The sequence below is a fragment of the Microcaecilia unicolor genome, chromosome 3 (assembly GCF_901765095.1).
Source record: "Microcaecilia unicolor chromosome 3, aMicUni1.1, whole genome shotgun sequence".
In the NCBI taxonomy this organism is placed as follows: Eukaryota; Metazoa; Chordata; class Amphibia; order Gymnophiona; family Siphonopidae; genus Microcaecilia; species Microcaecilia unicolor.
In genome coordinates this window covers 155026711-155051736 of record NC_044033.1, presented here as the reverse complement: position 1 = coordinate 155051736, position 25026 = coordinate 155026711, and the positions used below count along the sequence as shown (strand labels likewise).

The 25026-nt window shown below is 42.5% G+C and overlaps 1 protein-coding gene across 1 annotated transcript in view; it reads left to right on the top strand.

Annotated features, from left to right (window-relative positions):
• Nucleotides 1-25026, top strand: part of BIRC6 (baculoviral IAP repeat containing 6) — a 965314-nt gene that overhangs the window by 850672 nt on the left and 89616 nt on the right. The window contains 3 exon segments of the mRNA XM_030196513.1: nt 418-563; nt 4264-4374; nt 21971-22188. Of these exon segments, the coding sequence (XP_030052373.1) occupies nt 418-563; nt 4264-4374; nt 21971-22188 (475 nt within the window).

Below are 25026 nucleotides of genomic sequence, written 5' to 3'. Positions count from 1 at the left end.
AAAGTTTCAGCTTTTTTCATGCTCTGCACTTGCATTCCAGTGGCATCCATAAGCGACACATTTTTTTCAGTTCATCAGTGGTCTTTATAAAGACCAACTACGCTCATATTGTAAAGATATGTCACCGAAAATATTTGTGATTGTTAAAGATTTTTATTGAGACTCCTGAAATAGGCAAAAATGTGCCAAAACATGGTACCGTATCGAGTCATCATCAAATAAAAGTTTTTAATTACATATCAAGAGTTCTTGGTCTGTTTTGAAGAGCCTGATCCTGTTCTCACTTCTTGTTTGATTGCATCTTTCACATGGGACTTTGGTGTTCTTTCCACTTGTAGTTCATTTGCAAAGATATTCCTTAAGCATTCATGTAAGTTTAATTTTTCTCAGATTTTTTCTTTTTTTTTTTCATTTTAGGTCCAAGAAAGATAAGGCTAAAACAGGCATGAAACAAGATGCATCTGATCCAGAACCAGAGGGGCTAACTTTGTTGGTTCCAGATATTCAACGAACTGCAGAGATAGTTTATTTAGCTACTACTAGCTTGCGCCAAGCAAATCAAGGTAACATGCTTTCTGCTTATATGATGAATGGTGGTATGAAGATGGGAATAGATGTAACAGTTTGTTGAAATTGCCTTTTATTTCTCTAGATTAATACACATACAGCAACAAGATAACTAGAACCTCTAGTCTAGGAAATTCAGAGATATGCCAAAAATTATGCACAGTAAACCCTAGTATAACAATGCAGACATCAGGAAGCCTCCGCTACCACCTGCAAACTGCAGTTCTCTTCAGAATTCATGTAACCTGAGTCTGGCCATTAGGTGCTGCCATTGTGCAATGACTATGAAGACTGTCTTCTCACTAGTGTTGTAAGCACTACTGCTGAAGCATCCCTGGCTGGCCAGTTTGACAAACGGTAGGTTCAAGAATTGAACTTAATGAGCAAGGTTATCAATATAGGCTACTGTTAAGATACGTTATTTTACCAGAAACTCATGCTATTTTAGCACAGCTCCTGGTTTATGCAATGAGACCTAGTTAATAATAGCATTTAACAGTAAAATAGCACTTCTTTACCATAGCCTGTGCTGAAAACGTTTTGCTGTGATGCAGTATATAGAAAGTTGCCAGTTCCCCTTAACACCACTCCCTCACAGAGCCACGTTAATAAGCCAGGTACTGCAGTATTGAGCAGAGAGGGCGTGGCTCAGTCAGGGCCAGCAAGGAGGGTATGGTCCAGACAGATAAAATTCCTGAATACAGTCAAGCCAGGGAGGCCTAGGTGAGAAAGTGAGGCAGCCCTAAAGTATATGCCTCTACTACTAATGTGTAAGCTATCAGAAACCTGGCTAAAAGAGCCAAGCTTTAACTTGAAATCTTATAAGAATGCTGTTGTTTGAGACCTGCCAGGATCCAGGCTAGGATGTGTAATGCTGTAGCTAGACTGTATACACAATGACTTTGAAAGAGGGCAGGATAGAGTGCAAAGGTGAGGGTCACCTACATGCCCATCTCATTGACATCCTCAGACGCTTATTTCCCACTCCCCAGCATGATCCTGGTATACATGTGGCCCCCTCCCCCAGATATACAGAAAACTCTCTCAGTAGGGACAGAGCTACACTGCATACCAATTATCCACACACAAATCTGCATTGATATAGGTGTATACCCCCCTAGGTCTCTCCATTCTTCCCATTGCTTTCTCATTTTTAAAAAAAATTTATTGTAAACCACCTATAGGCCAGTTGTGCGTTATAGCATTATATCAGGTGCTCTAAAATAAATACATTTAAAGGGAAGGAAAAGGGAAATGGGACTTGATATACTGCCTTTCTGAGGTTTTTGCAACTACTTTCAAAGCAGTTTATATATATTCAGGACTTATTTTGTACTTATAATATATATTCAGGTACTTATAATTAAATAATTTAATTATATACATTAACATAAATGTATTTATAGGAGAGTGGCATTCCTCTGTCTCTCTGTTCTTGAAGAGACAGTCTATACCAGGAGTGGGCCACCTCTGTCCTCAAGGGCCGCAACCCAGTTGAGTTTTCAGGGTTTCCCCAATGAATATGCATGAGATCTGTTTGCAAACAATGGAGGCTGTGCATGCAAATAGATCTCATGCATGTTTATTGTGGAAATCCTAAAAACCTAACTGGGTTGTGGCCCTCTAGGACCGAGGTTGCCCACCTCTGGTCTACACATTTGATTTAACTAGTTAAATAGGTACCTTCAGTTTAGGGGATCAGCCTCTAGGTATCAACATTGGATATACCTTGAGATGGAGGAAAAGCGTATCCCTAACCACCACCACAATCCATGAAAAAGATAGCCTTAATAGACTTATAATGGAACTATTTTACAGTATTGGAGATGGATCGGTCCACCTCTTTAACAGTCTCTAAATCAGCAATCTCTCATCTTACTTGCATTTATGATCTCTGCAATGTGGTCCTAAATAATTACCCCTCCTGCAGTGCTCTCCTCTGAGAGATTTGCCAGCTGGGTGGCATGAAGGAGTAGCCAGGATGGGGGTGAGAGAGTACTGAGCAATAAAATTCATCAAATTAAGTCAGCTGGGTGGTCAGTAAAATCATTCGGTTGATACATCCAGAGAACACTGCCTTGCTTCACCAAAATAAAAAATCAACACAAAAGACACTGATGGAGTGGAAGTGCCATACTGCTCACTTCCTGGCAACTAGAGAAGGAGTTCAGCTTTCAAACTCAGTGGCCTTTAAGCATGGTCCCAAAATCCTCTTTAGAGAAACAGCAAAACGTCCGCCATTGTTTTGGGGTCCCAAAGGTCAAAAAGGTATTCAGAGAGCTCTGTACTTTCATAGGGGGATCTTCAAGATAACTTTGCTTCCCCGTTTCAGATCATCTTTCCATTCCCCTATAACAAGGCAAAAGTAAACCAGTCACCTCTTGGTGCACTTGAAGGGGCCTCCAAAGAGGCACATCACCATTGCGTTGCTTTTAGCAGCATTGTTGTCTCTGGTGTGAAGGGAGGGGATCATAAGCAAACCAGGTCATCCCTAAAGTCAGCACCATGTAGGACAAACCCAGTCCCACTGGAGAAAATAAAATCCTATCACTGTCAGTACACAATATGTTCCTTAATCCCTCTCTCTCTACTATTCATTTTTACTGGCCTTCCCATAGTAAATGACAGCAGATAAAGACCTGTACGGTCCATCCAGTCTGCCCAACAAGATAAACTCATTTTACATGGTATGTGATACTTTATATGTATACCCAAGTTTGGTTTGTCCTTGTCTTGTACTCTTCTTGTACTAAGTTCTGAAGCTAGCCTCTAAGCCCCTTAAAATTTACACTCCAGCCCATCCCTATCTATTCAGTCACAATTAGGGCGTTGACCGTAGAAGTCTGCCTGGCACCAGTTTTCCCAATTACCAGCGTCGCCACCTAATATCCGCTAAGATTCCGCGGATCCATTCCTTCAAAACAGGATTCCTTTGTGTTTATCCCACACATGTTTGAATTCCATTACCGTTTTCATCTCCACCACCTCCCACGGGAGGGCATTCCACACGTCTACCCTCTGTGAAAAAATATTTCCTGACATTACTCCTGAGTCTGCCCCCTTCAACCTCAATTCATGTCCTCCTAGTTCTACCGCCTTCCTATCTCCGGAAAAGGTTTGTTTGCGGATTAATACATTTCAAATATTTGAACGTCTGTATCATGTCACCCCCGTTTCTCCTTTCTTCCAAGGTAGACATGTTTAGGTCAACAAGTCTCTCATAGTAACATAGTAAATGACAGCAGATAAAGACCTGTATGGTCCATCCAGTCTGCCCAACAAGATAAACTCATTTACATGGTATATGATACTTTATACGTATACCCGTTTGGTTCGTCCTTGCCTTTCTTAGGGCACAGACCGTAGAAGTCTACCCAGCAGTGTTCTTGTACTAAGTTCTGGAGCTAACGTCGAAGCCCCTTAAAATTTACACTCCAGCCCATCCCTATCTAACCATGTCACCTGTTGCCTGAACTGGACCCTCTGTGTCTTGGTTGTTGAAATAAAAGTAAAATTTTGATTAAATGAAAAATGTTGAATTAATTGCAGACTATATTAGAGAACGTTCTGTGATACCTAGCATTTTCCAATAGTCACAACGTGTATATACATTGAATGGTGCTTTAGTAATGACTAGCCGATCCTTATGTAAAATTCTTAAATTAATCATTGTTTCAAAATAATTTTATATAATAGAAAAGAAGATGGCTGAATATTCCAAGAAGGCTGCTGTGAAGCCTAAGCCATTGTCTGTCTTGAGATCGCTTGAAGAGAGATATGTGGCCATTATGAAGAAACTCCAGTTTGGTAAGTTTAATCCGTGCAAATTGGTTTGTGCTACACAGTCACCAGCACATCATAATTGAACAATTGACAGTCTAAAATTGGTTCATGAGTGCTTCTTTATTTTTTTTAAAGCATCAACTGTTCAGGTCATTAACAAGCTTTGGAAATTGTATAACTGGTAATTAACTACATGCTTCTTATGTTAACTAGATCATTGCAATAGGTTGATTGCGCTGGGTGGAGAGCCATTCTGGTGTTGCTGACTGTTGGGATTATTATTATAGGATGTTATGGTTGTAAATAGATGGAGTAAGATAAAAACTGTCTTGAATACAGAGTAAATGTCATACAGGTGGTTGCACGCACTAGTTGGCAGCTGGGATGTATGCTTGGCACTTTAGACAAGAATAATTAGGCAGACTAGATGGACCAATTGGTCTTTTTCTGCAGTCATCTGTTTTGTTAATGTTTCATAACAATGGAGGAGAGGAAATGATGTCACCACTGGGTATGGTTACATAGGAGAGAAGCTTCGGGCAATCCCTGTAATAATAGCTTACAGTTCTATATCCACTGACCTCGCCGATAGGAAAATCTTGCTATTTATCTTGCGATTTAATGAGTATTGCTGGGAATGAGCTTACGCCATAAAGCAGTGGATCCAGTGATGTGCTGGTAAATTTTTAACAACACGCTCTCTCCCCGGTCCAACTCTGTGCCCCCCTGTCCACCTCTACGCCCCCCCCCCCCCCCCCCAAATTGCAGAGCTGGCTATACCCAGGGAGAGAGCCGGGGGGGGGGGGGTCATGCATTACTCTCTCCAGGAATTTTTTTTTTAATGCTTCCAGGTTCCAATCTAATTGAAGTTTAACGTGGGATAAAATGACATAAGTAAATAGATAGAAACTCTGAGCATTGAGAACCTGATTCCCATAACATGATGTCTGTTTTAGAAGCCCATTACCAGGAAAAATAAATCTCTGCACCAATAACAGGGTTAAATGTCATAAATAAGTAACTAAATAAATAGAAATTCTAAATGTTGAGCACCTGATCCTTATGACATCTGTTTTAATGGCCCTTTACCAGGAGAAAAAAAGATCTCTGCACAAATATAATACATGCTAGGGTGTCCCTATAACCAGCCCCTCTAAATGACACACTGATTATGATTTATAACAAATTACTACTCTATGAAAAGTTATTCCATTACTATACTTCTCTGACCTCTGTGTACATCTGTATGCTGCCAAATCTGGCATGTTTGAAAATATAAGTGAGATTGAATTAAAATGCTACCAACAATAAAGAACGACAGCATGGATGCAGCACCTGATTCTTATAACATTATATCTGTTTTAGTGACCCTTTACCAAGAGAAAAAAATCTCTGCACAAATGTAATACGTGCAAGGTGTCCCTATAACCAGCCCCTCCAAATGACAGAGTGATTACCATTTATAACAAGTTACTACTCTACCTATGAAAAGTTATCCTCTGTGTACATTCGTGTGATGCACAAGCTGGCATGTTTAAAAATATGAGATGAAATTAAAATGCTACCAACAATAAAGAAAAACAACGTAAATGCAGCAGCTCATAAGTTTGCTTGATTTTGTTTTGGGTTTAACAGCAGCGCAGGAAGGGGAATCAGACTAACCTAAACATCCTCAATTTCTTTGTTTCATGCAGTGCCTGGTCTACCTGGAGCCTTGTCTCTGCCGAGTGTACAGCCCCGCTGATGCAACTTCCTGTAGGGTGGGATCCGGCAGAGAAAAGGCTCCGGGTTGGTCAGGCAGCGGTGAGGGGGGGATGATGAGGTATGCTGGGGCCGAGGGAGAGAGGAGGAGAAAAAAAAAACAGATGATTGTGTGCTGGCTGCCTGACTCTAACAATTGGCTCGCAAAAATCAGTAAAATTTAACAACAGGCTCCAGCACACCACTGAGTGGATCGCTTATTCTGGGTCGGCAGGGCCTGGTCCCACAGGCTGAAGATGGAAAACAAGATGACATTGGCGGTAGCACAACCAGACCACTCCCAATCTCCCCAAATTTTCCAGGCGGTAACGAAGTCGGTGCCACCTACAGCATCTGGTGAGCCTCTACAGGACATCAGAGATTGGCTTAGGAAGATCAAGTCAGATATCAAAACGGTCCGGGAAGAAATAGCAACACTTGGGACTGACAGAACTAGGGTACCGGGTAGAGGAATCTGAGCAGTGTTTGGAGGAGCATACCAAGGCCCTCGCCAGAGTAGAAGCCCAGTTGCAGTGATTTTGCAGTTATCTGGAATCAAAGAAGCTGTATTTTATAGCATTGCCTTTTTATGTGAGGAGAAACTAAAGCCTGCTTCCATTTTATGTACCATTACCAGTTCATTTTTCTCTATCATGTTACACAAAATATGGGATGTAACAGTCAAAAGATACCTTATAGGAGGAATATTTTGCTAAATTTGCATTTGGTATACTGTTGTGCTTTACAAGCAGTTGATTGTAGATGTTTTAATTACTTTGTCAAATATGAAAAATTAAGTAAAACAGTAGATGAATGCAAATTTGGGCAAGTTAGTCTGCCTGTTTGTATTTATCTGCACTGCTCTAACTAAAGATATATATATATGTATGTTTTGGGAGTTAAATATTGTATATATTTTGGTGACTCTGTGCTCCCTCCCCACGTTTGTCATAATGGTAAAAGATCAAGAAGAAAGACAAAAAACTCAAATTCAGATAAGATCTTGATCAGGGATATATATATATATATATATAATACACTCTTGTGTCTGTGAGTTCCATAGACTACGTCTGCCAGTCGGTAAAAACTGTCATAGCACTGACATCCAGTGGCCTCCAGATAGGCCCGCATGGTGTTGAGACTTTCGAGCGCTCTTGCAAAAGTAACAGGAAGTTGTTTAATTTTGTCAGCATGTGCCTCGCTGCTCATTTCATCATCTGTTTCATCATCAGCCGTTGCCTGCTTGTAGGCGCATATCTGGACATCAGTGCTGTCATCAGCTGTTTGTAGATCGTAATCAACAGCTAAGTAGTGATGAAACTCCTCTTCAGTAACACCAGCTGGGATGTCAATAGCCTGTTCATCTGATGCATTTGCAACAACTGCATCTGTTTCGTCCCTCTCCACATCTCTAACAAAGCTTGCCCACTTGTAGCAGTTCACAATGGTTGCCTGTGTAACATGATTCCAGGCTTCTTTCTGCATATGTAGGGAATCCAACAGTGATAGATTACGAGCCAGTTCAACAGCAACTAAATCTGACGCTTTTCTGCCTGCATTCTAGTGTCTAACTTCTTTAGCCACTGCTTCCATTTCCCCCGTCATCCATGAATTTGCATTAGCCTCATATGACAGGAAGTCGCTTAACATTTTTGTATATATATATATATATATATAGTACACTCTTGTGTCTGTGAGTTCCATAGACTACGTCTGCCAGTCGGTAAAAACTGTCATAGCACTGACATCCAGTGGCCTCCAGATAGGCCCGCATGGTGTTGAGACTTTCGAGCGCTCTTGCAAAAGTAACAGGAAGTTGTTTAATTTTGTCAGCATGTGCCTCGCTGCTCATTTCATCATCTGTTTCATCATCAGCCGTTGCCTGCTTGTAGGCGCATATCTGGACATCAGTGCTGTCATCAGCTGTTTGTAGATCGTAATCAACAGCTAAGTAGTGATGAAACTCCTCTTCAGTAACACCAGCTGGGATGTCAATAGCCTGTTCATCTGACGCATTTGCAACAACTGCATCTGTTTCATCCCTCTCCACATCCCTAACAAAGCTTGCCCACTTGTAGCAGTTCACAATGGTTGCCTGTGTAACATGATTCCAGGCTTCTTTCTGCATATGTAGGGAATCCAACAGTGATAGATTACGAGCCAGTTCAACAGCAACTAAATCTGACGCTTTTGTGCCTGCACTCTAGTGTCTAACTTTAGCCACTGCTTCCATTTCCCCCGTCATCCATGAATTTGCATTAGCCTCATATGACAGAGGAAGTCGCTTAACATTTTTGAAGCAATGGGGCTGTTTGCTCTTTCCAATGATGAGTGGTTCCAACTTCTCACTCCTATCCATATTGCAGCAAAGGAGGATCGTCAGTCGATCCTTCGACGGTTTACTTCCTGTAGTTTTGGCTTGTTTGAATGCAAGTGTTCCATCAGGAATCACTCACCAGTAGAGTCCATTTTCGTCAGCATTGAAAATGTCACGAGGTGCAAACTCATTCAAGATGGTAGGAAGAACTGAAACAACCCAATTTTCAGCACCAAAGTCATCAGCGTCTTGTTTTTCACCATGCTGTTTCTTGAATTTTATGTTGTTCCTCTCCTTCCATCTTTCCAACCATCCAACACTGGCTTTGAATTCAGTTAGTCCAAGACTTTCAGCTACATATCTGATATGAAGGAAGGTCTCCCACCCTCAGTATCTTATTTACTATTTGTTTAGGGCAGGATTTCTCAACCAGTGATACTTGTTCCTTTGAGAGTACATCTGCCATAGAGAAGAAGTATGAATTCAAAGCCATTTTCCTTCCATAGCTGTGGGAGCACAGAAGTTAGCCAGCTGTCTACAAAAGCTACAGGAAGGAGGGAAGAATTAAAGGCCAACCGAGTTTCAGTTACGGTGCCAAAACTGGCCCAAAATCCTTTTTCTGCCCAGTGTTCTTGGCGGAAGCTGAAAATGTGTGCTTTGCTCTGTTTGTCTCCCTCCCCCTCCCATCTGAACAGGAGTTGCCTTTCCACCCTGCCCACCTGTAGGTGCCCCTCTCAGGCTGATCTTATAATCCCTGGCATTCTAGGGGTGATCGCCATTTGCTTCTGCCCATGCTGGCTCTGTTCTCAAAATGGCTACCATAACCTCTAGTGGCAGTCTCGCAAGACTTCTGCAAGAGGTCATGGCAGCCATTTTGAGAGTATTACTGACATGTGCAAGAGCAACTGGAGATCACTCCTGCCCTTGCTACACCGCTAGACCACAAAGGATTATAAGGTAGTCTGTCGGGGGGGGGCTACTCTTTTAATTTTTTAATGGTGTGTGTATGTGTAATTGCAAGTAATGCAGTTATGATCTTGCATAGTAGTTTATATGGTAAGTAGAGTGCTCCACATAAATGCTTTTGATACAAAAGTTTAATAGGAAAAGTCCGTAGAATTGGGATGATAAGCTCCTTAGGAATTAGCCTCTCTGTGGAGATATGCATCTTCATTTGGATTTGCTATATCACTGCTACTGACTGAGAATGGAGCAGCATACAGAGTAATTGTAGAAACAGAAGAGAACTATAATATCTGGATAGAAAAGGTCAACCACTCATCACAGTGGATTCATACAGAGGGTAAGAAGGAGAAGTATCTAAGAAAGGAGGGGAGTTGCCATACAAAAAGGCAGTTAGCGAAAACATGAGCTCTGTTACAATAGCGCACAGAAGTGTTTCCTGAGGAAGAGAATTCCAAAAAGCGGGAATAGTGAAAAAAAAAAACACTGTCTCTAGTTCATTCATGCTGGTCATGTCTGGAAACTGGGAGAACCATCTGATGGTCATTCGGTGAATGGAGAGAACGGAAAGGAATTTAGGCTATTGTGAGTGTGCAGTTCCAAGCAGAAAGCTTTAAACACAAGAAGTGTTGTATACTTAAAATAGTGAGGTATTAGTTACCAATGATGCTTCTTGAACAGAGATGTGACCCAGTCTGATCTTTTGGCATTGCAAATTAAGCTAATAGTGGTGTTTTCTAGTGATTGTAATTTCTTAAGAGAAAAATTACATAGTAACATAGTAGATGACGGCAGAAAAAGACCTGCACGGTCCATCTAGTCTGCCCAACAAGATAAATTCATATGTGCTACTTTTTGTGTATACCTTACCTTGATTTGTATCTGTCATTTTCGGGGCACAGACAGTATAAGTCTGCCCAGCACTATCCCTGCCTCCCAACCACCGGCTCTGGCACAGACCATATAAGCCTGCCCAGCACTATCCCCACCTCCCACCACCCAATCTCGGCTAAGCTTCTGAGGATCCATTCCCTCGGAACAGGATTCCTTTATATTTATCCCATGCATGTTTGAATTCCGTTACCGTTTTCCTCTCCACCACCTCCCGCGAGAGAGCATTCCAAGCATCCACCACTCTCTCCATGAAAAAATAATTCCTGACATTTTTCTTGAGTCTGCCCCCCTTCAATCTCATATCATGCCCTCTAGTTCTACCGCCTTCCCATCTCCGGAAAAGGTTCGTTTGCGGATTAATACCTTTCAGATATTTGAACGTCTGTATCATATCACCCCTGTTTCTCCTTTCCTCCAGGGTATACATGTTCAGGTCCGCAAGTCTCTCCTCATACGTCTTGTAACGCAAATCCCATACCATTCTCGTAGCTTTTCTTCTCACCACTTCAATTCTTTTTACATCCTTGAACACAATACTCCAGGTGAGGCCTCACCAACGACTTATACAGGGGCATTAAATCCTCTTTTCTTATGCTGGTCACTCCCCTCTCTATACAGCCTAGCAACCTTCTAGTTACGGCCACCGCCTTGTCACACTGTTTTGTCGCCTTCAGATCCTCAGATACTATCACCCCAAGATCCCTCTCCCCGTCGGTACCTATCAGACTCTCACCGCCTAACACATACGTCTCCTGTGGATTTCTACTCCCTAAGTGAATCACTTTGCATTTCTTCGCATTGAATTTTAATTGCCAAACCTTAGACCATTCTTCTAGCTTCCGCAGATCCTTTTTCATATTTTCCACTCCTTCCCGGGTGTCCACTCTGTTACAAATCTTAGTATCATCCGCAAAAAGACAAACTTTACCTTCTAACCCTTCAGCAATGTCACTCACAAATATATTGAACAGAATCGGTCCCAGCACCAATCCCTGAGGCACTCCACTACTCACCTTTCCCTCCTCCGAGCGAATTCCATTTACCACCACCCTCTGGGGTCTGTCCGTCAACCAGTTCCTAATCCAGTTCACCAGTTCAGGTCCTATCTTCAGCCTGTCCAGTTTGTTCAAGAGCCTCCCGTGGGGAACAGTGTCAAAAGCTTTGCTGAAATCTAGGTAGATTACGTCTATAGCACATCCCTGATTTAATTCTCCAGTCAGCCAGTCAAAGAATTCAATGAGATTCGTTTGGCACGATTTCCCTTTGGTAAAACCATGTTGTCTCTGATCTTGCAACTTATTGTCTTCCAGGAAATTTACTATCCTTTCCTTCAGCATCACTTCCATTACTTTTCCAGTAATTGAAGTGAGGCTTACCGGCCTGTAGTTTCCAGCTTCTTCCCTATCACCACTTTTGTGAAGAGGGGCCACATCCGCTGTTCTCCAATCCCATGGAACCTCTCCCGTTTCCAGTGATTTATTAAACAAATCTTTAAGAGGACCCGCCAAAACCTCTCTGAGCTCCCTTAATATCCTGGGGTGGACCCCGTCCGGTCCCACGGCTTTGTCCACCTTTAGCTTTTCAAGTTGTTTATACACACTCTCTTCCATGAACGGTGCTATATCTACTCCATTTTCATTTGTACTTTTGCCAGTCCATTGCGGTCCTTCTCCAGGATTTTCTTCAGTGAAAACAGAACAAAAGTATCTATTTAGCAAATTTGCTTTTTCTTCATCATTATCTACATAGCGGTTCACAGCGTCTTTCAGTCTCACAATTCCCTTATTTGTCTTCCTCCTTTCACTAATATACCTGAAGAAATTTTTGTCACCCCTCCTTACATTTCTAGCCATTTTTTCTTCTGCTTGCGCTTTCGCCAGACGTGTCTCTCTCTTGGCTTCTTTCAGTTTCCTCCGGTATTCCTCTCCGTGTTAGGCTTCTTGAGTTTTTGTGTATTTCAGGAACGCCAACTCTTTAGCCTTTATTTTCTCGGCCACTTGCTTGGAGAACCATATCGGTTTCCTTTTTCTCTTGCTTTTATTTACTCTCCTTACATAAATGCTTGTGGCTCTATTTATAACTTCTTTTAGCCTGGACCACTGTCCTTCCACTTCTTGTTCGTTCTCCCAGCCCATCAACTCCTTCCTCAGGTATGCCCCCATTTTACTAAAATCAGCACGCTTGAAATCTAAGACTTTGAGTTTTGAGTGGCCGCCCTCCACTTCAGCCGTCATATCGAACCAAACCTTTTGAGGGTCACTGCCGCCCAGGTGGGCACCCACTCGGACATTTGACACACTATCCCCATTTGTGAGAACCAGATCCAGCGTCACTCCCTCCCTCGTGGGTTCCGTCACCATTTGTCTGAGCCGAGCACGTTGAAAAGCATCCACTATCTGTCTACTTCGTTCCGATTCCGCAGAAGGAACCTTCCAACCTACATCCGGCAGATTGAAATCTCCCATCAACAGAACCTCTCTTCTTTCCCAATTTTTGAATATCTGCGATCAGATCTTTATCTAGTTCCTCTAATTGTATCGGGGGCCTGTAGACAACACCCACGTGGACAGAGGTTCTATCCTCTCTTTTTAAGGTGATCCATATCGCTTCTTCCTTTCCCCAGGTCCCTGTCATTTCAGTTGCCGTGATATTCCTCACATACAGAGCTACTACTCCACCTTTACGACCCTCTCTATCCTTCCTAAATAGATTATAGCCTGGTATGTTTGCATCCCATTCATGGGAACCATTGAGCCACATCTCCGTGATTGCAACAACATCCAGTAGGCAAGCTGGAATAGATAAAATTGCAGTAATTAAGCTTAGAAGTCAATAGGGCCAATATAAGAGCATGAAAAGACTCATGGGTAAGAATGTAATTGTCAGAGTGTAAAGAACCCAGATTTTAACAGAGAGGAAATCTGAGGAATAAACGAGCCATGAATTAAGAGCGATTCCAAGATAACGGAAAAGGTCAACAGGAGTTATAGAGGAGCCCATGAGGTTAAGCGGTAAAATTGGTTTTGACTGATCCTTGGTGATCCAATAAGCAATGGTTTTATCTGCATTAAGAACAAGTTGATTGGAAGAGAGCCAGTAGGCAACAGAGTCATCACGGTTCTGAAATAATGTTAAAACAAGAATATCGGGGTCAGAATAGTAAAGAAACAGAATGTCATCCGCGTAAATATATGAAGATAAGGATTAGGATTGTATTACTGTAGCAAGAGGGGGGAGGGAAATGGGACTTGATATACCGCCTTTCTGAGGTTTTTGCAACTACATTCAAAGCGGTTTACATATATTCAGGTACTTATTTTGTACCAGGGGCAATGGAGGGCTAAATGACTTGCCCAGAGTCACAAGGAGCTGCAGTGGGAATTGAACTCAGTTCCCCAGGATCAAAGTCCACTGCACTAACCACTAGGCTACTCCTCCAGGGACTGGAGAGGAAATGAAAAATAAAGGCGAGAGGACAGACTCTTGTGGTACTCCACAAAGAAATGCCTGGGGATTTGAGGTGAGAGAATGGGTCATTACTTTGAATCTGTGGTCAGATAGGAAAGAGGAGAACCAGTTCAGACTGTGCCTGTTAGACCTATCAAAGACAAATGAACTACTAATAAGGTCGAATGCAGATCTAAGGAGACAGCAAGTGTGGGGAGGCCTTTAGGTGGAAATAAATTTTGATTAAGACACTGGTTCAGACTGTCTCTGTGCTGTAATGTGACCTAAAGACATACTGTCTAGGGTGTAACACCAAAGATTTTTGTGCAAAAGATGAAAGTTGATGAAAGGCAACATAAGAATAGCATATTGAGTCAGACCAATGGTACATCTAGCCCAATATCCTGCTTTCAAAGTTAAGAAGTAGGAGAATGAATGTTGGATTGTGTGGGGAAACTTATATACTCATCTGTTCAGGCCAGTATATTCGCTAGTAATTTAACATCTTGATTTAAGAGCGAGATGGGTCGATAAGATCCCACTTGCACTGGATCCTTTCCCGGTTTTGGAATAAGCACTATATGTGCCAAGTTCTGATATAAGCCCACGCCCTCCTCCCCCAACCCATTGAACATTGCTCTTAAAGTTGCTACTGCCAACTCTGATAAAATGCGATAATACTCCGGCCATAGCCGTCATGTCCTGGAGCTTTGGTCAACTTCAAGGCTTTAATACCCTGGCTGATTTCCTGGTTCATTATGGGAGCGTTCAAAACAGACATCTGCTCTACCGTAAGAACGGGCATATCTGTATGCTGGAAAAAAGCCTCACATGGTTCCACACTAAATTCCCGTGCTTGATAAAGGGAGCTGTAAAATTTTACTAACTGTTCCATAATTTGCTGGTGTATTCTTGCCCCTTTTCATCTTTGATAGAGGTAATGACCTGTTTCCTATGGGGAGGCCTCACTAGGTTGGCTAGAAGCTTACCAGCCTTGCTGCCCCATTTAAATAGCTTGTAACGCTGAAGGCATATATCCCTCTCCGCTCTTTGGTGCAATAATGTGTCTAATTGCTTCCTAATCTGTAGCATTTGTTGCTTAATAAGGTCAGTCATGTGAAGCACATGCTGCCTACGTAGTTGTTGATATTCTTGTGAAAGATGTAGGAGTTCCACCCCTCTCCTTTTTTTCAGAGCAGAAGTGTAAGATATAATATGGCCCCGCATGACTGCCATGGAGGCTTCCCAATAAATGCCAGGATTCATCCCTGGGGTGCTTATTATGAGCTTGGTACTCCAACCATTTTTCTCTTAAATATACCCAAAAACCCCTATCATTTTACAGAGAGGGGGAGAACTTCCATACCCTCTCACCCGGGTCTTCAACAAAGGAAATAGCTACCATAACTGCCGAATGGTCAGAGAAAGCCGTATCAACTATACAGGACTCGGCAGTCCTAGGAAATAGGGTTCGAGCCAAAATTAGATACTCAAGCCTAAAGTAGACATTATGGGGATGGGAAAAGAAAGTATATTCCACATCATGAGAGAGGGTCCAAAACCCTCCATATATCTACTACATCTAACCATGAGGATAAAAAATTAACACCCTTAGCATCCAGCCCCACTATCTCTAGACCTAAGTGGCTTATAGTCAATTGACTGGTCCGCCAATTCATTGAAGTCAGTCCCCATTATGATTTGATAGTTAGTGTAGGGTACTATTGCAGCCACTAAATAACCTACGCTTTGTAGGTTTGCTGGAAGAGCTGGGAGACACCGATCTGTGAGGGTTTCTGGAGAACTTGCTGAAGAAGCAGCTGAAGCTCCCGGCTTCCGTGGGGGGACCTGCAGGTGGAGCGGGCCCATTGGGTGTGCCCTCGTCAACAGATTACAATGAGACCAAGAATGGTGATTTGCCGGCTACTTAAACGTTGTTCATAAATCTGCTATACTACAAGCTTGAAGAAATTGGGGAGCACTGGCTTACATCCACAGAAACCTTCCACATGCAACAGTGTGTGCAGAGCAGAACTAGGGCATTTCCCCATAGAATTCACAATATAAAAAAAAGTCTGATTCTGGTTTCAACTCAGCAACAAAACCCTTCTACCATATTATGAATTAATACAAAAACCTGCAAGTGTCACACAAGACCTAAAGAACAAACCTACTGTTCCATAATAGCACAAACAAGGATCTTCCTAGGAAAAGGCAGTGTCATAAATATTGTAACGAGTCCTAGAACATCAGTACACCTATTGGGAAAATTGAACAGGATGAATTACTACAGATCCCTACAGACACTAATTGCTAACAATACTTGGCCTCAGTGACACATGCAGAACACAGGTAGACCCTCGCCAAATACAGGATAAGTGACTACAAACAAAAATAGAAATATATAAACATTAACCTGAATCCTATACATGTAGCACACCATGTAGCAAAAGATAAAGATAGCAGATGCCAGTTCCCAAAACTGGCATGTTCCAGTCACTAAATGGAAAATAACATTATTTGTCTACCTTTATCTGGTGATTTATTTTTCTAATCTTATTGATACCAATCTCTGATTCTTCTTTCCTCAATCTTTGCTTGCTGTCTCCTTCTTCACTTCCTCTTCTATTTTTATAGGCGGTCAGTGACTCAGATGTTTGGGGAAGCTAAAATGGGATGGGATATGGCAGGACAAATTTACATATTTGGGGTTGCAGCACCTGTACCTTTGGGGGCACATTTGGACACAGCAGAGAAGGGCCTCTTCTCTGCCCAGACCTACAAACAAAAGCACTTCCCCCTGCATGGGGACAGAGGTTGCTCTGGTACAGCTGCACCAGCTGCCTCCCCCTACCCTTCAGCATCTCTGTTACTGATGGTAATATGGACACAGACCACACTCCAGTGAATTATGTGCCACAAGAGTCAAAATAAAACACCAAAATAGAACACTTTAAACTGAATAATATTTGCAGCATTCAGGAAATATACACTGGTACTTTAACACTCCCGGTCAGCTCTAGCTTCCAAATCCAGCATCTTCCTTTTGGCTGTGTGAACAGTGATGTTCAACAGCACTGGACAGAAATCCAATGATTACTGGCACTGATAAAATCATTTGCCCATCAGTATCTTAATAGGTTGTCAAAAGGCCACCAGGTTTCAGATCTGCTGCCCTTTATTGTTGAGCTACCAACCGTGTTTGGATTATTTATTATCAGTATTAGCTTCACCTTAGGGTTAGAGCAGCAGACTGAGAACCAGGGTTCAAATCCAGCTGCCGTGCCTTAAGATCTTAGAAAAGCCACTTAACCCTCCATTGCCTCAAGTACAAACTTTGACTGTAAGCCCTCCAAGGACAGGAAAGTATTTAGTGTACCTGAATGTAACGCACCTTGAGCTACTATTGGGCATATTGAAAATTAATACAAAACCTTAAAAAAGGTCACTCAGGACTTACAAAGCAAATTGAGTGTACCAGACGAACATAAGTATACTGAGTCAGGCCAATGGTCCATCTAGTCCAGTATCCTGTTTCCAGTAGTGGCCAATCCAAGTCACAAAGTACCTGGCAGAAACCCAGATAGCAGCAACATTCCATGCTATTAATCCCAGGGCAACCAGTGGCTTCCCCCCATGTCTGTCTCAATAGCAGACTATGGACTTTTCCTCCAGGAACTTGTCCATAATCACACTAACTTCCAGGAGTCACACAGCAAGGGCTTATGTATTAAAAGGCAGCACCATACACATTGCAATAGAACATCAATACACCTATTGGGAAAACTGAACAAGCGAGATTAGTAAGAATCCATCTTATTCAGACATTCAGTGCTAACACCATACCTGTTTTTTTTTCATATACAAACACAGTGAAGAGTTATGCTAGCCCTTGCTCTTAGTAAAATACAGACCAATGGCTCATAATAAGAGCTAGGCTTCTTAAAATCAGAATAATCTCTGATACGAAAGAGAGCTAGCTTGTAGAAATCAGAGATCACCTTTGACACAGTTACATTTCACTGTAGCAAGTGCTGAACTGGCAAGGGAAGGGGGCATTTGCTCTGGGACAGGCACCTACAAGACGTCATGAGCAAGAGTTGCTATGGTTATGTAGAGATAGTACTGGGTCAGCTGCACCCCGGGTGAGAACATCCAAAGGAGGGGGCTAGGGAAAGTTTGGGGAAAATGCAAAGTCATCTAATAAGATGCGCTCTGAGCATATCTTGTTTACACTTAGAGCTTGATAGTATATGAAGTCATTTTGATCAATTGATAAGGTCCAAGAACCCTGGTGACAAAGCTAGGGTCCACTGAAATGAATAGGGTGAAAATAGTATGAAAATGGGAGTCAGAAGGGTATGAGAACAGAAGGAAGGCTACAAGAGAAGGAGGGTGACAGACGTGTCGTGAACTGCTGTTCAAACCATACGTATACCTGATTTGCCTGTACTGCTATTGGTAAGATTGAAATAAACTATCTTCTTATATCCCAGCGAGTCCTTCTGGACTGTGTAAGAGCAGCCTGGGGAAGTATGAGATCAGAATAGGTGGTGGGAACATGCAAATTATATACAACAGACAGGCCCTCACCAAGTAAAGAATAAGTAACCCAAAATTAAAATAGAAATATGTAGACAAGAATTTAACTGAAACCCCAATATACCAGACCCTGCATACAGTGCAACACCAGAGAAGTAAAAACTGTGATGCATGTCCTTCTGTACTTGCAAAATATAAAGATAACAGATTTAAATTTAAATTTCAAAAAATGATACATTCCACTCACTAAATTAAAAGCTAACAAATATTTCAAAAAAAAATGTACAATAAGGTGATACCTTTTTATTGAACTAATTTAATACATTTTTTGACTAGCTTTTTGAAGTTTACTGACCTGAGGAAGGAGGTTTAGACCTCTGAAAGCAAGTCAAAAAATGTATTTAGTCCAATAAAAAGTTGTCATCTTAGTTTACATTTTTTGTTTTATTTTAGTAAACATTAAAGTGGACTAACATGGCTACCACATGGCTATTTCATTCTACATTAAAAATAATTTTACCGGAAAAGGAAAGGGATAGTATACTTGTTATAAGTACTTACCCGTGAAGGACAGATAAAGCCGTTTCAGGAGCTCTGTGCTGAATACGCCCTCCCGCCCTCCGATGAGTTCTATTATGCACAGCTAAAGCATGATATACGTTCCTTGTCCTGGGAGGCGCTGGCGGAGGATGTCCAGGAAGAGTTGGCAACAAAATTCTCATTAGAGGCACAGCAAAAAGTGCCCCTCACGTTCCATCACAGGCACATCAGGGACACAGTTACCGAACTAGACTATGCCAAGTTACTGGCTGCCTGGAAACGAGATATCCCTATGGCCCTTACATTGCCTCAGTTCAAGTCCCATGTGCTTACAATGCGCAAAACAATGAACATGACGCAGCACTGGGAGCTACAATACAAATTTGCTCTTTGACTCTACATTTCTCCCAGAAGAGCCTTTCACATGGGACTCTCGCCTTGGGGAGAGTGCCTCAAATGCAGGGATCCGGGGGCCACCCTCGGGCACATGTTTTGGTCCTGCAAGGGCATAGTCCGATTTTGGAAGGAGCTAGTACAATATGTTTCTGAGATGTGGAAGGTGGGCTGGAAGTATGACTCAGCGCTGCTCCTGGGCCATCCTGTTCTCATACACCCTGTCCCATCAGAATTTACTGCTTTTGTACGCAAAGCTATTGTAGTGGCTAAACAAGCAATACTCTCAGAATGGCTTACATACAACTACCCTACAGTATCGCACTGGTGTGTTCGTATGATAATGTTACTGCAGGTAGAGAGGGTGGGAATTACAGATTTTAAAACGAAGACTGGAGTGCGTTTCCAACTCACTTGGACTCCATTTTGGAATACTCTGACTCCAACTGCCAGGAGTAGACTGTTAAAGTTCTAGATATTGCCCTATACCCTGCATTATTATGTTCATTTGATGCCATAGCAAGGGAAAAGGGGGGAGGGGAAGAGAAGGTTAAGTCCTATTTGTTGGGGTAGAAGTACTATGTGTTAGTTTAGCCACGTGGGGGGAAAATATCAGACGTTCATACATGATGATGTTAACTTTTCTTCTTAAGTTTTGAATAAAAATGATTGAAACATAAAAATAATTTTACCTTTGCTATCTGGCATCTAATGTTTCTAATTGAGCAGGTCGCATTCTCTGGTTACTGCCGTTCTGTCTTTTAATTCTTTCCATATCTCCTGTCCATTTATCATTTTTCTCTCTTCACATGTCTTCTTCACATCTTCCATTACATCCATCTTCAACACTGATATTTTCTTTTCTGCTTTCTTCCATTTTTCTGCCTCTCTGACCACTCAGACTTATTCACGCTTCTGTTTCTCTGCTTTGCATCATTTTCCCTCACCCAGAGTGTGTGTTTCTCTTTCTCTCCTCCCCCCAACATGCATAATCTCCTCTTTCTCTCCCACCCCACCATCCAGGATCTTGTGTGTGTCTGTCACCCCGCCTGCCATAATGTCCTCTTTCTCTCCCTCCATCCAACTTCCCCCCCCCCCCCCCCCCCCGCCATGCAGCATCTCTTCTCTCTCTTCCCCTGCCCCAGGCACCCAGGATCTTCCCCCCCCCCCCTCTCTCTCTCTCCCATACCATGCAGGATCTCGTCTGTGTGTGTCTCTTTCTCCCCCCATACAGCAATGCATCTCTGTCTCCCCCCCCCCCCCGACCATCCAGCATTGCTCCTCCCTTTGTCACTTCATTCTACCACTGTTCACCTCAGCTTCTCTTCTTCCACCATTCGACATTGCCTGTTTTTCTTTCCACTATCCAGCTTTGCTCCTCTCGCTCCCCCCCCCCCATATTCAGCTTTGTCACTTCTCCCCCCTCCCAATATCCAGCTTTCCCCATCTGCCTCTTCTCCCCCAAAATATTTAGCCTTGCTCCTCTGTCTGTCCCCCCCCCCCAAATATCCAGCATTGCACCTCTGTCTCTTCCCACCCCCATCCATCCTCTCTCCTCCCATTTCCTAACTCCAGCATTACCTTCTCGCTCTCTTGTTCTTTCCTGCCCCTTCACAGCATTTCCCTCAATCTTCTCTTCTCCCACCCCCCCCCCCCCCCCCCCCATGTCCATCATCTCTCCTGATCTTTCCTTTCAACTCTGCCACTGTTGTGTTCCGGCATGATGCAAATTAAAATGGCAGCACTGGGCCTCTGAGGCAAAGCACGTGCTATGTGCATTTTGGTCCTATCCCTTCCAATACAAGTTCTTATGTTGGAAGGGGTAGGACAAGCAGACACCGAGCATATGCATGGGTTAAAAGGTCTTTCCTTTCTGCCACCTCTGTTCCCATGGCAGGGGGAAGTGCTTTTGCTTGTAGGTATGAGCAGAGAATGCAGCCCCTGTTATCAAGCTGCTCCCAGTTTTTGGGCCTGGCTTGCTCAAAGGTAGCTGTGCTCCTTGAAATAGGATGCTCTTTTCTTTTGGCAAACTATCCTAAATGTATTCCTTGATTATGACTTTGGATTTGAAGCAGAATGTTTAAGGGTACCAGGCTTCTTTGTCTCTTTGATTATAGCATGCATGAATGTTTTCTAATGTACTCTCTTTAACCATTTTTTGATGCCATCATTCACAAGATGATGTTTATAATTTTCATTCAGTCCTTGGGAGCAATTGATCTATTTTCCAAGAAAATTTCATTTTAACACTTTAAGGAAAGGATTTAATATCAACTGGAGCTTTCCTTGTTAGTGAGCAAGTCTTCGACGTCTGCTGTATAGAAGAGAGCCTTTTCTTCTCTTTCAGACATATTTGATTTTATTTTTTTTTCACCTATTTGATCATACTCTGTATAAAACTCTTCAATTTACAGTTGACTGGGGAAAGAGCATATTTTAGGCCTGATAAAATAAGATATTAAGCATCTAGAATTAATAGTTATACTGTGTCAGTGTCACTTCAGGCACTTTTTCCATAGGTTTGCCATCAATACAGCTGACTTCAAAACTTGTAAGGGGGATACGCTCATTCTGGAATCTGGTAACGAGAATTCAGAAAAATGTTTTAAGAGGCCTAAACATTGTGGATTTTTTTGAAGGGGAGGGAAGGTGAATTTACTGATCATATTTAATTTCTTGTGCTTCATTGCAAGTTCAGTTTAACATTTGCATATATGCCTTGTTAATTTTTTTCTGGAAAGTTTGTTCATTATTGTTAGATGTACCTTCTACCCTTTGTTTCAGACACCTTTGAAATGGTTTCTGAAGATGACGATGGGAAAATGATATTCAAGGTGAACTATCACTACATGTCTCAGGTGAAAAATGCCAGTGATGCCAACAGTGCTGCCAGGGCTCGGCGACTTGCTCAGGAAGCAGTGACACTTTCCACGTCACTTCCCCTCTCATCTTCATCCAGTGTGTTTGTACGTTGTGATGAAGAGCGGCTTGATATCATGAAGGTAAAATTTGTGTCCTATAATAGTAATGTGTTGTTAGGTTTCATGTTTAACATAGCTCAAAGGCTGTCCTGTGGTGCTAACAGTGTTTGTTGTAATCCTTTTGCAGTTGGGGAAAAAAATTAATGATTAGAATAAGTTTATTTTATTCTTACGAAGATCGTAGTTCTTGATATTTTAAAGCTTTCCTACTTAACTGTTTCCTCCATTGTAGATCTAGGGGAGTGGATTCAAACAAAGAGAGCTTTTAACAAAAGCACTATTTAAAAATCAATCATGCGTACCCGAGCCGTGGGGCCAACTCATAAAGAGGAAGAAGAAGAAACAAGGGAAGGAAGGAAATTGTGGCATTAGACAGTACAAAATGCTATTAATGGAAAGAGTTAACTATATGATGCAAGAAATGTACTTTGTTTCTTAAAAACAATTTTCAAAATATCCAGAAATTAAAAACAAAATTAATTCATCTTTAAATTTGTTAATTGTAAAAAGTACATCCGTTATTTCATTCGTGTATTACGTAAACAAATTCCTTTTAGTTCTCTGTTGTTTTTGCTTCATGATTGTACACCACTGCTTTCTTGGAGAAGAAACATTTGTTCTATTTGTTTTTATTGGTTCAGAAGTGCATTTTGTTACAGTGGCACAGTGCCTCCCCATTAGAGAGTTGCACAGGGACAGAAATCTTACCCATCACTGTCAGTCCCCACTGGAATCTTACCCGTTCCAACCCACTCCTGCAAGAATTTAATGGTACATACAAAATAATTCCAGTCGGCTCTCCCAGTCTCTCTCTTGGTTTGAGCCACAGCACTGCAGTCAAGGAAGGAACGGAAGTTGGAACTTGGAACATTCTGGTGTGCACATGTAAGACTTTGTCTCCGATTCACTGGTACTATGTGCTGAGAGGTCACCAGGTGACATCTGATGCTCATGCCTGTGTCAGAGCTGAGGTCTGTGCATCAGCCCAGGAGCAGAGAGGATTAATAGTAACATAGTAAGTGACAGCAGATAAAGATCTGAACAGTCCATCCAGTCTGCCCAGTAGTCACACTCATTATCAATTCATGATTAAATGAACAATGAACGTGATATTATATACTTTATTATAGTATTTCTTTGGCGTTTCGAAGCCCACTCCAGCCTATTAGTCTTCTAATTTGTGGGACAGAGACCGTAAAAGTCTGTCCAGCACTGTCCTCATGTTCCAACCACTGAAGTTGCTGTCTAAGCCCTTTCCAGCCCATCCTAACCCAGATTGCCATATGTGAGACACAGAACATACAAGTCTGCCTGGTATCGATCCTAGTTCATCACAGCCGGAGTTGCCTTCTAAGCGTCACTCAACACATCCACATACTTGCAGCCATTTAAGTTCATGCCACACCTTTTTGAATTCAGTCACCATTTGTGTCTGTACTACCTCCTTAATGGAAGACTTTCCGCATCTGTGCTGTTAAAACAAGGAGGAGGAGACAGCACTGAAAGGGTACTCGGTAGGTGAGAGGCTGGCGCAGGTACAGCGTACACTTCCACGGGAACCCCGCAAAAACTACATCCCCACGGGAACCCCACAGAACTGCTTCTTTAAATACATAGCTTTGGTTTCAAATTTGGGTAAACCCCCTTTTTCCCCCATATAAGGTGGAGGAGTAGCCTAGTGTTTAGTGCAATGGACTTTGATCCTGGGGAACTGAGTTTGATTCCCACTGCAGTTCCTTGTGACTCTGGGCAAGTCACTTAACCCTCCATTGCCCCTGGTACTAAATAAGTACCTGAATATATGTAAACCGCTTTCAATGTAGTTGCAAAAACCTCAGAAAGGCGGTATATCAAGTCCCATTTCCCTTCTGTCCCCATGGGAACCCAGTTAACCCGTTCCCATGCAGGTCTCTACTCCCCACCAACAATCATGCAGTGATTTAACCTTGTCTATGCCATGATGGTCCTTGAGCAGCACAGAGTGAGGTGGAATGATGGTGCTCATTGGGTTGCCTTTCAAAAGATCTGGGAGCCTGTTTGGAGAGTGATGTCACACTGGGCATACAACTGGATTATTAATTATTAGCTGGAAGGCCTGTTCTTCCCTCTGCCCTTTTGACTGATTTTGATCAGGGTCTGGCATAAGGAACACTGTCAGACTCAGATATGTTGATTGACTGTTCTTGGCAGAAGCGGATAGAGTTTTGATGCAGACATTAGGGGTAAAGGGGGGGTGGAGGGTGGGAGGAAATTATAACAAAGAGATGATTTTTCTGGCTTGTTAGTTGCTGTTCACGTTGATTGTAAGTTTCATGCAGGACCTAGTTTAGTATTAAGGGGGGAATAAAAAGAGAGAGAGAGAGAAAAGCAAGCATCATTAACTAGTTGCCAAGGAGGGGCATAATCGAACGCGAACGCTTATCTCCATGGGCGTCTATGTCTGAAAACGGGTACGTGAAGAGGCGGGACAGACCGTATTTTCAAAAAAATGGACGTTTTTCAGCTGGGCTTTTGTTTTTTTTTAGCGATAATGGAAACTAAAAACGCCCAGCTCAAAAACATCCTAATCCTAGCCATTTGGTCATGGGAGGGGCCAGGATTCGTAGTACACTGGTCCCCCTGATATGCCAGGACACCAACTGGGCACCCTAGAGGTCAGTGTGGTGGACTTCAGAAAAAGCTCCCACATGCATAGCTCCCTTAACCACGGGTGCTGAGCACCCAACCCCCCTCCCCCAAAACCCACTACCCACAAATGTACAACACTACCATAGCTCTTAGGGGTGAAGGGGGCACCTACATATGGGTACAGTGGGTTTTGGAGACCCCCCATTTACCAGCACAGGTGTTACAGGTAGG